This window comes from Petaurus breviceps, unplaced genomic scaffold, assembly GCF_028583685.1.
Source record: "Petaurus breviceps papuanus isolate PSGF00001 unplaced genomic scaffold, PetGlider_PUasm1.0 101, whole genome shotgun sequence".
NCBI classification, from domain to species: Eukaryota; Metazoa; Chordata; class Mammalia; order Diprotodontia; family Petauridae; genus Petaurus; species Petaurus breviceps.
Genome location: NW_027185575.1, coordinates 6,511,352 through 6,525,457, shown reverse-complemented (window position 1 = coordinate 6,525,457; position 14,106 = coordinate 6,511,352). Strand labels below are relative to the sequence as shown.

At 41.3% G+C, this 14,106-nt stretch overlaps 1 protein-coding gene across 2 annotated transcripts in view; it reads left to right on the top strand.

Moving 5' to 3' along the window:
- The window catches only part of LOC138158478 (RIMS-binding protein 2-like), a 490,854-nt gene that overhangs the window by 168,251 nt on the left and 308,497 nt on the right, over positions 1-14,106 (top strand). For both annotated transcript variants that reach the window (XM_069084581.1, XM_069084643.1), the window contains exon 4: positions 7,585-7,722. In XM_069084581.1, the coding sequence (XP_068940682.1) occupies positions 7,585-7,722 (138 nt within the window). The remainder of the gene's footprint in view (positions 1-7,584; positions 7,723-14,106) is intronic.

Genomic DNA, 14,106 nt, shown 5'->3' with positions numbered 1-14,106 from the left:
CACCACCACCACAACTACTACTACTATTACATAGGATGGAGGCAGTGCTGCCCAGTGGAAGTAGGACTGGGTTTAGAGTCAGAGGACCTGGGTTTGCATGCTGACTCTGGTACTTCGTACCTGTTCAACTTTGGGTAAGTCAGCTATCCTGACTGGGCCTCAGTTTCCTTATCTGTAAGATGGACTAGATGACCTTTAGGGTTGCTTGTGGCTCTAGGTCTGTGATCCTTTGGGGGCACAAATACCCCCGTTGTTTGTCTGGTTTCCTCCTCTACGCAGGAGCCCAAAGATCTTTAAAAAGAGAGTCTAACTTTGTGGGGTAGGGGGAAGAGAGAGATAGTCAGAAATAAAGGAGGAGAGTGAAACAGAGTCTGAGACAGAGGAGAGAGAGACAGAGAGACAGAGACAGAAAGACAGAGAGACAGACAGAGATAAACAGAGAGAGAGAGAGAAACAGAGACGGAGAGAGAGAGGCACAGAGAAGGAGGGGGGACCCCTCTCTGCCATGTTTACCCACTGCCTATTTATGAGAATAGAAGTTTTACAAGCTTGGAGAGCTGATGGACAAGTACAACTGCTAGTAGATAAAAAGTATTCCTTTTATCTGAATGTCTCATTAGGAAGGATGCAGTGTGGGCTGAATTGTTCCCTTTTGGGGATTGAATTACTGTTCTATTCAGCTGATACAAAGAAGCTATTGGTCCTGCTTAGGTAGCACATGAATAAGTAAATAGCCTTCCAGGGAGAGAGGCAGAGAGAGTCCTAGCTCTGGGGGTTGAGAGGCCGCCTGCGTGCATGAGGGGCTGGGTTTCAGCCACATCTTTGGCTCAGGTCTGAGAGAGCTCATGTGGTCTGGGTGGCTAGGAGTGTGTCGCAGACCCAGATTACAGTCAGCATTTTGTAAGTACTAGCATTTTCCTGGAAAGAGTTGATCTAGGGAGACTGGTGGGCTGATGCTGTGATGCAGAATGAGGGAAGAGAAGCAGCAGAGGCATTGGGCAGAGAGCACTGACTGCTCTGACTCTGGGTTCAAATCCTGCCCCTGATGACTCTTATGTGTGTGCCCTTGGAGGATGAACTTCTATTCCTCTGGTCTGTTTCCTCCTCTGTAAAATGCCTGGGGGTGGAGGTGGGGGAGGCTGAGGGGCCTAGCTATAGATATGTGGTTCCAATGTGGATCTGAAGGCATAGAATGTGGATTCAAACCTTACCCCTCTTATTTCCTAGCTATGAAAGAGTTCTTCCTTTACCAGACTGGACCTCATCTGTAAAAGGGATTCCAACTGTAAATTAAGCCTAACTATCCTTTGATCTCTGTTCAGATGGTAGAGATTGTTCAATCTAGACTGAATTAGGGGCAGTCTGAGGCTAGGGGATGTACTGAATGACTTCTGAAGGGGTCTGCCTCCTTGAGGAATCCATGGGGATCTCTGGCCTTAACATTTTGTGCATTTAATCCTGGTCTCTCAAGGCAACATTTTGTTCTGACTTTGATAGACAGCATCATGTTACAAACAGGCTAGTCCCATCTTCTCTTCCCCATCCTTAACCAGGGGCTGGGTAGGATACTGGTTATTTACTACTAATAATCAGCAACATTTCTATGGAGATCTCAGGTTTTGCAAAGCTCTCAACATGCTTGTGAACCTTGAAGCAACCTTGTGTGGTCAGATTGCTGGGTTAGGAGTCAGGGAGACCTGAGTTCAGGTATCCCACTTCTGACACTTATTAGCTCTATGTCTGGGCTTCCTCATCTAGAAAATGCGAATGCTAAACTGGTACTGATAGTACCTGCCTCAGTTTCCTCATCTATGCAATAGAGCTAATACTACTTGTAGTAACTGCTTCAGGGATTATTTGGGGGTTCAGATGAGATAATTTATATGAAGTGCTTGGCAAACTCTAAAGCGTCATATATACTGCATATTCCAAAAGTCTTCATGCAGTTTTAAGCTTTAATAACTTAAAATAGCATTAAGACTTTTGGGACACCCTGTATAAATTCCAGGGTTTTTTAAGGAGGGCTGTGGTTTGACCTATGTTTTTACCAGTGTAGGCAACCTCAAGTGAGGAAACCCTCCAGCAATGCAAATCTCAACTCCTTTGTAATTTAAGTCTTTGGCCACTGAGAGGTTAACAACCAATTGCTAATATTTAATAGAGTACTTTCAGGTATTCAAAGTGCTTTCCATATATTACCTGTGAGGTATATTAGGTATAAATAAATATATTATTTATACACACACACATATAAATAACCTGTGAGGTGCCATTTTTATCCCCCTTTTCCAGAGGAGAAAACTGAGGCCCATAGAAATTAAGTAGCTTGTACATGGCTGAACAGCCTGTATATGTCAGACACAGAATCTGAACTTATATCTTTCCAACTCTGAGGTCAGATTTCTACCCTAAAAAAGGGGTAGACTGCCCTAATCAGGAAAAGTCAGACATAGAAGAAATGACTGAACAACCACAACAAAATAATAATTTATTACAAATAACTATTATTTTTATTGTAGAGGCCATATAATGCCAAGGATGGAGATCTTGCCTTGAAGACCAGGCTTCAGATACTGATGACTTGTCTTCTAAATTCTGCCTCTGACCCCCAATGACCATGTGACCCTGGGCAAGTCACTTTGCCTTTCAGGGTTCCAGGCAGCTGTCCATGACTAAGCTGCAGAAGAATCATTGATCTTCATTAGCAAAGGGAATCTCCTCACTAGGGAGCTCTCTATACAGATAGAATTGCAGTACAAGACAAGAAAAACAATGACACTACTTTTAGCAGAACATTAAGACTGAACTATTTAATTTTTTCAGAGAATTGAGAAAATGAACAATGTCATTCTTTCAAACCAACCGTCCTGGGGTGTCCATCCTCTTTATAACAGAAGTTCCTGGACATGGGCACATTGTTGGGTGTCAGAAAGCTAGGAAGTCTGCTTGTCCCTATCAACCAAGACATTCTTTTCCATCTTCTCTATGTAGAGTAAATCCTGCCACAGATGGGTAGATTAGCCTGTCCACCCAGGAAATGGTAGAAAGCCCGACTTTTTCCTTGGGGCAGGAGAATTCATGTTATGCTTCTAGCTGAGGGTGTTTTTCTAGAGGCAAGCAGGTAGGCGGTGTTTTATGTTTCTCCAGGTAGTTTATGACAGGCAGCAAAAATACATCAATAAATCTTTATTTTCAGACCCAGAGTAGCCCGATTAGCTCTGTTAATTAAAACTTTATCTGAAGTGGCGTTTGATAGTTCAATAGTCACTACTACTGTTGATTTGTTAGGACTTGGTTCTGTACCACCCCTCCAAGGCACTGCTGGGTCTACTGCTTCTGAATTAATAATAACCATGCTTCCCACTTCCCATCGAGAGGACTCTTTCATCTTTTAAGAGCTTTACAAACCCTAACCAACTCTCCTGACACCCTGGTGAGCCAGGGTCTGTTGGGAGGGGCTGCCATGAGGTTATAAGACCTTGCTTCCAGTCTGGCTGTGACCCATACTGGCTGTGTGACCCTGTAGGGAAATCCTACAACCTCTCAAAGCCCCAGATACTGTATGATTGAATTGGTAAACCATAGGGTGAAAACTGGGAAGGGAGGCCAGAACAATGGTGAGAGATGAAAGGGAATGATGAGGATGAAAAGGTTTAACATAAGGAGAGATTAGCAGCAAAGCAGCATAGGGGATAGAGTTCTGGACTTGGAATCAGGAAGTTGTTGTTGTTCAGTTATGCCCCTATTTGGGGTTTTCTTGGCAGAAATATTGGAGTGATTCATCATTTCCTTCTCCAGCTCATTTTACAGATGAGAAAACTGAGGTCAACAGGGTTAAGTGTGACACAGCTAGTAAGTGTCTGAGGCAGGATTTGAACTCATGAAATGGATCTTCCTGACTAAGCCCAGCACTCTAACCACTGCACCACCTAGCTGCCCCAGTCAGGGTAGTCTATATAAATGCTAGCTATTATTGTTAGCTACTTCTTTAAGGATAGGAGGTTATACTCAGAGACAGGAGTGTCAGAGTTCCATATCATCTGAGTAGAACAGTTAGGTTTGAGGGTTGTGTCAATGGTATGTTCATCCCTGTGAGCCAGTATGAGGCCAAGCAAAGATGAAAGTCCTGAAGTTTAGCAGGCTGATGACCTGGGGAGTCAAGATGTCTGAGGGGATGTTGACAAGTGGATGAAAATGGCCAAATCTGAGTTCAGTGCTTAGTGCAGAGAAAAAGGCAGTGGACCAGACACTGAACTCCTTGAAAGAGGTGAGAAGATGACCCGAAGGCCAGTAGGTCATTGCAACAGGGAGAGGTTGCTAAATAGTGGTGGTAAAGGGGCAGTCACGAGTTGGGAGTAAGGAGCAAAGAATATGATTTCCCTTCCTTCTGGCTGAATGCCTCAGGGGGCATGAGAGAAGGCACACCTGTACTCTCATCCCTATTCTACTAACTCAACTACACCATAGCCTATATCCTTCTCTGCCCTCCCATTCCATTGTATCATCTGTAACCACCACACTGTTGTTTAAGAAAAACAACAAACTCCCCTTCTCCTGGACATTTCCAACCTTGTCCCATATTCTTGTGCTAGTGGAAACTTGGATCTTCTAGCAGTGTGTCCCTGGCCACCTTCTCTGGTCTCAAGTGTTCATTCTCTCTGGGTCTCAGTTTCCTTATCTGTCAAGTGTGAGACTTGGATGAATTGACCTCTAAGACCTCTTCCAGCTCTATAGCTTAGATGCTGTGACTTGCTCAAGGTCATATTGGTAATGAGTGGCAGAGACAGGATTCAAACATAGAAGGTCCAACCCCCAAACCAGGGTTCTTTCCATTATATTACAGAACTACGAGGAGAGAAAAAGAAGACATGGCTAAGTATTACAGATGTAGTACAGTAGAGAGAACAGTCAATTTGGAGTCAGGGTATGTAAGTTCAAATCCCAGCTTAGCTGTTTATTGGCTGTAGGACCTTGTTTTTTCTCTCTAGACCTCAGTTTCCCTATTTGTAAACTTATGGAGTTGGTCTGATGATGAATAAAATCCCTTGTAGCTCTGAATCCCATAATCCTAGCAGGAAATAACAGAACTTTTATGTTCTGATTCTAGATTCCACCCACAGTGGCCCTACTGTTCTTCATAAACAATTTTCCATCTCCTGTCTCCATGTCTTTGTACTATTTCTCCTCCATGCATCTTCATTCACAACTCTTGGAATTTCTGATTTTCTTCCTCAGTTCAATTGCCATCCTAGTCCCTTCTCATGCTAATGCCTTCTATTCTAATTTCTCTATGTACTTATTTTGTATGTATCTTGTCTATATACCTAGATATGACAACACTACCCCCCCCCATTTGAATGTAAGCTCTTTGAAGGCAGTGTATGTATTCTCAGGATCAAACACCATGCCTGACACACAGTAAACACTTTGTGAATCTTTGTTAAAATCGAATGATTTGGGCTTTCTGGTAGAATATAATCTCCTCAAGGGAAGAAAGTGTTTTCCTTTTGTCATTGCATGATCCAACACATAATAGAGTGCCTGGAACATAGTAGGTGCTTAATAAATGACCATGCTTGGATGCCTTTTCTACTTTCTTTATTATTTAATTCTTTCCCTCGTACACAGACTCTCTCTTCCACTCCTCCCTGTATACTGTAAGTAGACTTGGGAATGGAAAGTGGGACTGGTGACTTTGAGATCTTCTCAAAGAACTGTAGCTTCCCTCTCCCCCTGTATATCCTCCTCATCTTATCAAGTTATTGACATGAAATTGAAAAGAGGAGAGACAGACACAGACACAGACACACAGAAAGAGACAGAAAGATAGATAGAGAGAGAGACAGAGAGAGGGGGAAAGATAGAGAGAGAGGGAGAGAGACAGAAACAAATGTACACACACAGACAGAGATAGAGTGAAAGAGACAGAGACTGAGACAGAAGTGTGTGAGTAAACCACTTATTATGTTGTGGATAATGAGGGGAATATGAAGGTTAATGGAAGATGGAGACTACAGCCTCTGAATTATTGGGGAGAAATGGGAAATGGCTGATCGTTTGCCTTAACCAACCTGCCAGTGCTTATTGATTTTTATTAATTAATTCAGCCAATATTCAGACTGCCCATAAGACACTTGGCATCTGGTCATGCTTGCATAATTATAGATGCTTCTAAAGGAAACTCTGGCTAAGTAATGAGTTGTTGGTCTCTGTCCAGATTCCAGAATACCTTACAGCTAATGATGGTTCTGGTAATTGACATGTATATAATTCTGTACAGTCTGTGAAGTGCTTTTTATATATTACCTTAATAAAACCTCACAGCAATCATGGGAGGTAGTGACTCCAAGTATTATTATTTTCTTTTTACAAATGATGAAACTGAAGCTCGGAGAGACTTGCCCATGGTCACAGTAGCTTATAAGTACTAGAGACAGGATTAGAACCCATGACTGTAAGGATACTCTATTAGCTACTGCTGATAGTCATTGGTCCTCCAAACCTATTCCTTTGGGCAGTTTTCTGGTGACAGGAAGAAGACCCAAGAAACTGTGAAACCTTTGGCAGCATTTGTGGAAATCCTTTGCAGTGATTTTAAAAAAAATAATTTCTATTGTAGCTGCTTGACTAGTGTTGATAGAGTGCTGGACTGACTTAGGAAGACCTGAGTTCAAGTTCTGCCTAAGACATTTACTAGCTCTGTGACTCTGAACAAGTAATTTGATTTCTCTATCCCTCAGTTTCCTCATCTGTAAAATGGAGATGTTAGAAACACCTGTCTCCCACAGTTGTTGTGAGGTAGTATGAATATTATAATTCCCACTTTATGGATGAAGAAACTGAGGCTCTGGGGGCAGCTAGGTGGTGCAGTGAATAGAGCACTGGCCCTGGAGTCAGAGACCTGACTTCAAATTCAGCCTTAGATACTTGACACACTTACTAGCCGTGTGACTTTGGGCAAGTCACTTAACCCGAACTGCCCTCCAAAAATCAAAAAAAGAAAAGAAAAGAAACTGAGGCTCCAGGAGTTTAAATGAATTGGTCACCACCACATAACTAACAAGTGTCAGAATTAGGACTCAACCCAGGTCTCCTGATTCCCATCCAAGTGTTCTATCCTCTAAGTCACTGGGACTTGGTCCTGAGGGTTTTTACTAATGCAATAATGAGTTGGATTCTCGGGCATAGCTATTCCTTATAATAATTGATGTAGTAGATAAAGGACTAGACTGCAGATCCAGAAAAGGTGGGTCCAAATCCAGTCTGTGGGACCATGGGCAAGTCACTTCAAGCTTCTATTTCTTTATCTATAAAATGGGCAGAATAAATAGCTGTCTCCCTTTTTCATCATAGGCTAGCAGGACTTAGGAACAAAGGCCTTGAGGTAAGAGACCAAATTTGCTCACCTTGTTCTTCCATTCACTTATCGTATGTTAAATCCATTGACCTCAGTGCCTACATGAAAAAATAGGCTCAATAATTCCTGCTCTTGCTGGCCTCACAGGGCTGTGAAAAGGCTAAGTGAGAGGAGAGAAGGGAAGATAATTTTCATTTGGTGACATGTATCTATTTTTCTCCCTACAGTTCAGAAATGATCTGTGCTTACAGCCTGCAGTCCCCCAGAAAGCCTTTGGTCAGTTCCGACTTTTAGAAGAGCGGCCACAGACTTCTCCAGCCCATGTACCTGCTCTGAACCCAGATCTTCACCATTGGAGCCTTGCAGTAAGTCTCTTGTTTTCCTTTTGGCTTCATTTTTATCTTGGTGATTCCTCTCAGAAGCATAAACTGGATGGAACCCATGCCTGAGAGCTGTGTCTGTTCACTTTTGGGATCAATTTCTTGTGTATGTAATGCTAAATGTGAACTCCCCCTAGAACTGGCATACTAACTTGGAATCAAGAAACTCTAGGTGCATATACCACCTCAGACACTTACTAACTGTAACTTTGGGCTAGTCACTTAACCTCTATCAGCTGCAGTTTCCTCATCTATAAAATGGAAGACTTGTACTTGATGGCCTCTTAGGTCTCAATCTATGATTTTGTGACAGTGTCCTGATCATGTAAAGCTTAGAAACTGGTTATGTTTCTTTTTATAATTGGGAATTCCATGCTCAGTAATATTGGTGTATGTGTAAAAATGTTTTCTAGTGCAGGGTCCCAACCTAGCAGGGTTTGAAAGGCTCATATACGTTGTCACAAGAAAGGCAGGGTCTCTCCCGGATAGCAATGAGAGCACATACCCATCAACCTGGGTAGGAAATCCCACCCTTTGAACTTTTCTAGGTTGGAGGATGTAGTTGCAGGGATCCAAGTCACTACAAATTGTCTATTGACTTGAATTGTTGGGACAAAGAGGAATCATCCCATTTTGTTTATGGGTGACTCTGGCTCTCTATTTTCAGGTGCCCATTTTCCTTGGGCAAGACAATTGCAAGTAGATGATTTATCTGATTTCCTCCCTCTGTGAAGAAGGCTATGCTTAATTTTATTAGAGCCTGGTCTAGGGAGATTTTCCTTAATGCAAAAAGTAGATCAGATTCACAGATTCATGGGCAGAAGTCCAATAAAGCCCTAGTTGGTGTGGTTGATAAAAGCTAAACTCTGAGTCAGGAAAACATGAATTCTAATCCTGCCTCTGATGCTAGCTTGCCTCACCAAGAAAAAGTCACTTTAATCTCTACAAGCCTCAGTTTCCCCATCTGTAAATTGGGGATAGTAACTATTGAACCTTACATGAGATCAAATGTGTGAAATTCTTTTAAATCTTAAATCCTTATATAAACATCAGCTATTTTTATTATTTGCACGCATGGGCCCTATAAATGTTGCATGGACTAGCTATAAGGGTCAAGGTATAAAATTCCCTGAATATTTGTTTATTTTCTCTGAGAACAGCAAGAAAGAATGTGTTTGATCCAGTTATGAAAAAGCATAACTTATTTTGTAAAAGTCTTTGGAGGGGAGTTTCTAGGAAGATCATTTTAAAATTGTATCATCATAATCAATGCCCTCTTCCTCCTCCATCATCATCCATGATCACACCATTATCACTATCATCACTGACATAATTAAATTGAGCATCGTGCCAGCTACTTCTGGGCATCTGCAATGATGAAATGCCTCCTTAGAATGGCTCTCAGGACTCCAAGGTGTGTCCTTAGCAGAGCTTTCATGGAAATCGTTTGTTTATCAGAAGAAGAATTACCAAGAAATCTAATGAGATTTTAGGCTACGTAAAGAGAAGCAGAATATCCCACAATAAAGATATGATGGTCCTGCCCTGGACAGAGCACATCTGGAGTATTGAGTTCAATTCCAAATGTGACACTTCAGGAAAGACATTAACAAGGAGGAAAATATGCAGAGGAAGACAACTAGGATAGTATTAACATTTTAAAAATAAATTATAATGATACTATAATTCACATTTCTATGGAGCTTTAAATATTACAAAAGCCCTTTGTATACATCATTTTCTTTGATCTCATATGATTCTCACAACAACCCTATTTAGTTTTTTTAAAAGGGACTTGGGCTCATATTAAAGGATAAACAATTGAAGAAAATATGAATATTTAGCCCAGAGAAGAGAAGAAAGAACTGTAGTCTTTTAGTATTTGTAGGATTATCGAGTGGCAAAAGTATTAAGATTTGTTCTTCTTGGCTCCTGAAGGCAGAACTAGGGGCAGATTTTTTTCCAGGTAAGAAAACCCTTCTAACAAAGAGAGCTGTCCAAAAGTGGAATAGGACATTTCTGGAGGTGATGGACCACCCCTCCCTGAAGGCCTCGATGTTGGCTATATTGCTGAAGGGATTCTTTTTCCTGGTTTGGTACAGTTTCATGCTATAGTTTGGAATAGACAGCTGCCTTTGTCTCTTTCAAATCTGAAATTCTGTGATTCAATGAATGTGGAGGAAAAAAAGGTCATTCTTTCAACACCAACTTGCATAGCCTAGAAGCTTCTCTCTCTTCTCCCTGGGTTGCAGGCAGGTTATACAGAGAATGTATTATCCACAATTTTTTTTTTGGACTGTGTCACAGAATGTCTAATTGGGACTGGGTTCCGTTCCCATTTTGAAAGCATCAGAAAGCCTTGATGAGTGCATGTGAGTTCTTCCTAAATTTGGAATTGGCCGATCTTACTTTTTGATAAAATGTTGGCTGTGTTAAACTGCAGATGCATCATTAAAAGTTTATTTTTTTTTCTCCTTTAAATTTAGCTTCTCATGTCTCAGGGTAGAAATGTTGAATGATTCTTGTATGGGGGGTGGTGAAGAGAGCCCAGGATGTGACTTTTCAAATTGAGAGGCAGACTAATTACTCCTGGAGGTGGTTAGATGTTGAATTAGGGGTTGAGGTGAGGGGCAGACAGAAGCATATTTCACAGTTTCCTTAGTTTGTCCAAGAGAAATTTGTCTATATTATCATTTCATATGAGGATTGGTTGAGAGAAATGGGTATGGTTAGCTTGGAGATGGAAAGAATTGAGGAAGATATGACATTGTGATTTGGCTCCAGAGGGCTGGGGACTACAAAGCCAAGTTTGGCTTATGTCAGGACAAGCTTCCTAACAATTAGTGCTCCCCAAGGGGGGATGGGCTGCTTGGGAGTGGGGGATGGGTTCCCTTTCCTTATTTGGCTTTCATGTATTACCTGGATAAATACTTATCTGTCAACTGTGGTCTGGAGGGAATTCCATTCATGACAAGGTCCCTTTGACTTTCAGATTCTGAAATTCTAGGATTTCACTGTAGCATTTTGAACAGTGCCTGGCATATAGTAGGTACTCAATAAATCTTTAGTAGGTGATTGATTGATTGATCATTAGTATAGTACAGAGGGACCAAACCACTCCACAGTGCTGCCAGAACCAGATTAAAAAGTAATTAGACGACATTCACCAAAATAAATATAAATATAGCACAACATAGATAATGTTAACAAAGTGTTTTTAAAATTCAGTATGCAGCCTGAAGGGGCGGCCAGGTAGCACAGTGAGTAAGAGCACCGGCTCCAGTGTCGGGATGACCTGGGTATTGAATCCAGGCTCAGACACTTAGCACCCACCCAGAAACACCTGGCCGTGTAACCTTGAGCAAGTTACTTAACCCTGGTTACTTAAAAAAAATGAAAAAAAATATGCAGCCTGAAGAGGTCATTGTATATGGTTTATTGGCCTATGTTTCTACTCGAGTTTGATACCACTGGTAAATAGGACACTCTTGGTGAGGAAACTGTTTCTGCAAATGGCAATTGACAACTGCTCCATAACTTACATTTTTAGAGAGCTGTCTGGAACACCAAGAGATAAATGACTTACCCATGGTCACATAGCCAGTATGTAGGAGAGGCAAGATTTGACCCCCATACTTCCCATCATCTTGTAAATATATACAAAGTATATGTAAAGTGTTGTAGAGAGCTCTAACAACATCAGGGATCAATTGGAAGACAGCTCCTGAGCTTTGAAAGAAGCTAGAGATACTCTGACACAATGCTACAGTGATAGTGGATTGGTCATTGGTTCTGGAGTCAAAGGCCCTGATTTCAAATCCTGCCTCCATGACCTTGGGCAAGTCACTTAATCTCTACAAAAAGAGAGGGCTGAATAAGGTGGCCTCTGGATCCCTTCCATGTTCCTTTGATTCTAGAAGGCATTGCAGGCATGTGCAAGGTGATGGATTGGGTGTGGAGAAGAGTAGCAATTGAAGCCATTCCCTGTGAATCACAGACTATTAGAAGTGGAAGAAGTCTTTACAGATGGTCTCATCCATTTTGCACTTGTGGAAATTGATGTCCCAAAGGGGAAAGGTCTTGCCCTAGATCCCACACCAAGGCAATCAGTGGCAGGGCTTGAATCTGACCTGTGGCATTCCAAGCTCAGGTCTGGTGGAGAAACTGTGAAGTGCTTTAGGCTCCTTGGAGGACATATTGCATCTAATTACAATGTATTTCCAGAGAAGAAGTCCAAACCCTTCTGTGCTGTGGGTGGGAGGTGGCCATATAGCCATCATTGTTTTTGGGGCATCCATTCTAAATTTGCTCTCAGGCTGGCCTAGGCCATTGTGTGCATGGCTCTTTGACTGCCCAGGGAGTTGGTCTTTCAGAATCAAAGTTGGAATATCATTATCAGAAGAGGTCTTTGCTTTTCTCCAAGCAGCTTCCAGGGATCGGTATCTGTCTGTACCTCAGGACTAACTGTCTCGACATAATGTTATTTCTAGAGGAAATGCTCTCTGAAAGCAACCCAATGATGTCATCATCCTTCATCATTAGAGCAATTAAGGATTTTAAAATTCCCTTTACTTTAAAAAAAATTGGAGAGAGAAATCAAAGCAGGACAGGCTTTCTTGTTCTCCCACTCAGAATGCCCACAGCGATCCATTAGAATTTGCCATTTATTCCTGATATGCATAATTCTTTGATGCTGTCCTAGGTCTTATCTATATTATGCTAGCCAAGAAAAATACAAGGCTCTAGTTATTTTAATTTCATGGCCAAATATAGATCTGGCAGTAGGAACAGTGAAAACTGCTCAGAAGGTCTTGAAATCTGTTCTGATAGTATCATGCTTGGTCTCAGCTTTGCCTCTGATTTACTGGGTGTTCTTGCTAATTCACTTTCTCTCTGGGCCCTAGCTTCCTCATCTGTAATAGAGAGGTTGTGTTGCAAAATGGAAAGTGCATACCCTAACTCTAGAGTCAAGGACCTGGGTTCAAATCCTACCTCTGACATGAAAAGTTTTTGTGACCTTGGTCAAGTAACTTAACCACCCTCAGCTTCAGTTACCACATGTGTAAGATGAGGGGTTTGGGGAAGATGGTCTCTGAGGTCTTTTTCAGCTTTAGATCTATGGAAATTTTTTCAATTCAAATATTTCAGAAGAACTTGCTAGGTGTAAGTCTGTATTCTGAAACACAGTGTTTGGTATGTAGTATGCATCTAATAAATGCTTTTTTATTCTTTCATTCATAAAACAACAGCAAGAAAAACCCTAACTAATCCCTGCTTTTAAAGGAGTTTCCATTCTATTGGGGGTGGAGGTTGGGGTTGGCTTCAGAGAAAATGAAATACAAGGCAACAACAGAGGGGACTGGAATGATGCCTGAGCTGAGAATTGAAAGGAGGTAGGGATTCTGAGTGTAATACCACCTTCAATAGCCTCTCTCAGAGAGATTATAGGAACTGTTACATTATCTTAAAGAAGCAAATAATTCTTGAGAATCCAGCAATTTACCTTATTCTGGATTCTGTGCTAATTGTCATAGCTAAAGATGACTTCATGAAGTACAGAGAGGAAAAGGACAAAAAGAACTCCTATATTGAGAGAACTGTATCAACTTTTATTCTGTGAAGAAACATTCCTTGACTACTATCCTGAGACCTGAATGGTGGAACTGTGTCTCAGAAGTAAAGAAAAGTTGAGAGGAACAATAATGGTTAGAGGAGAATCTGGCAGTGATTCTTTTTTTTTTTTTTTTTAAAGAAATCGGGGTCAAGTAACTTGCTCAAGGTTACACAGCCAGGTGTTTCTGGGTGTGGTGCTAAGTGTCTGAGCCCAGGATTCGATCTCCAGGTCATCCCAACCCTGGAGCCGGTGCTCTTACTCTCTGTGCTACCTGGACGCCCCAGCAGTGATTCTTTCCATAGCTGAAAGATGACTATCATTTAAAAATCAATGTGTTACATTGATAGGGGATAGAGAGCTACCATAAAATCTAGGAAGACCTGAATTCAAGTCCTACCTGACATATATTGTCTGTGGTACTGTGGATAGTCCCTCTTAGTTCTCCAGGCAACTAAGGTTATAAAGTGCTGAGAAGGAGCTTAGCTGCATTTGTATAGGGAGTTTTATCATCAGGGAGTTCTCTATACTAATGAAATCACATGTCTAGTAACTATTCCCTTGATAAATTACATACAAAGTAGCTTTGATGTTTATGTAAGCCTATATTTTATTATATACATATGTATATAGTACACATATATGTCATGCCTATATATACATACATGTGCATGTGTGTGTGTGTATATATATATATATATATATATATATATATAGAGAGAGAGAGAGAGAGAGAGAGAGAGAGAGAGAGAGAGAGA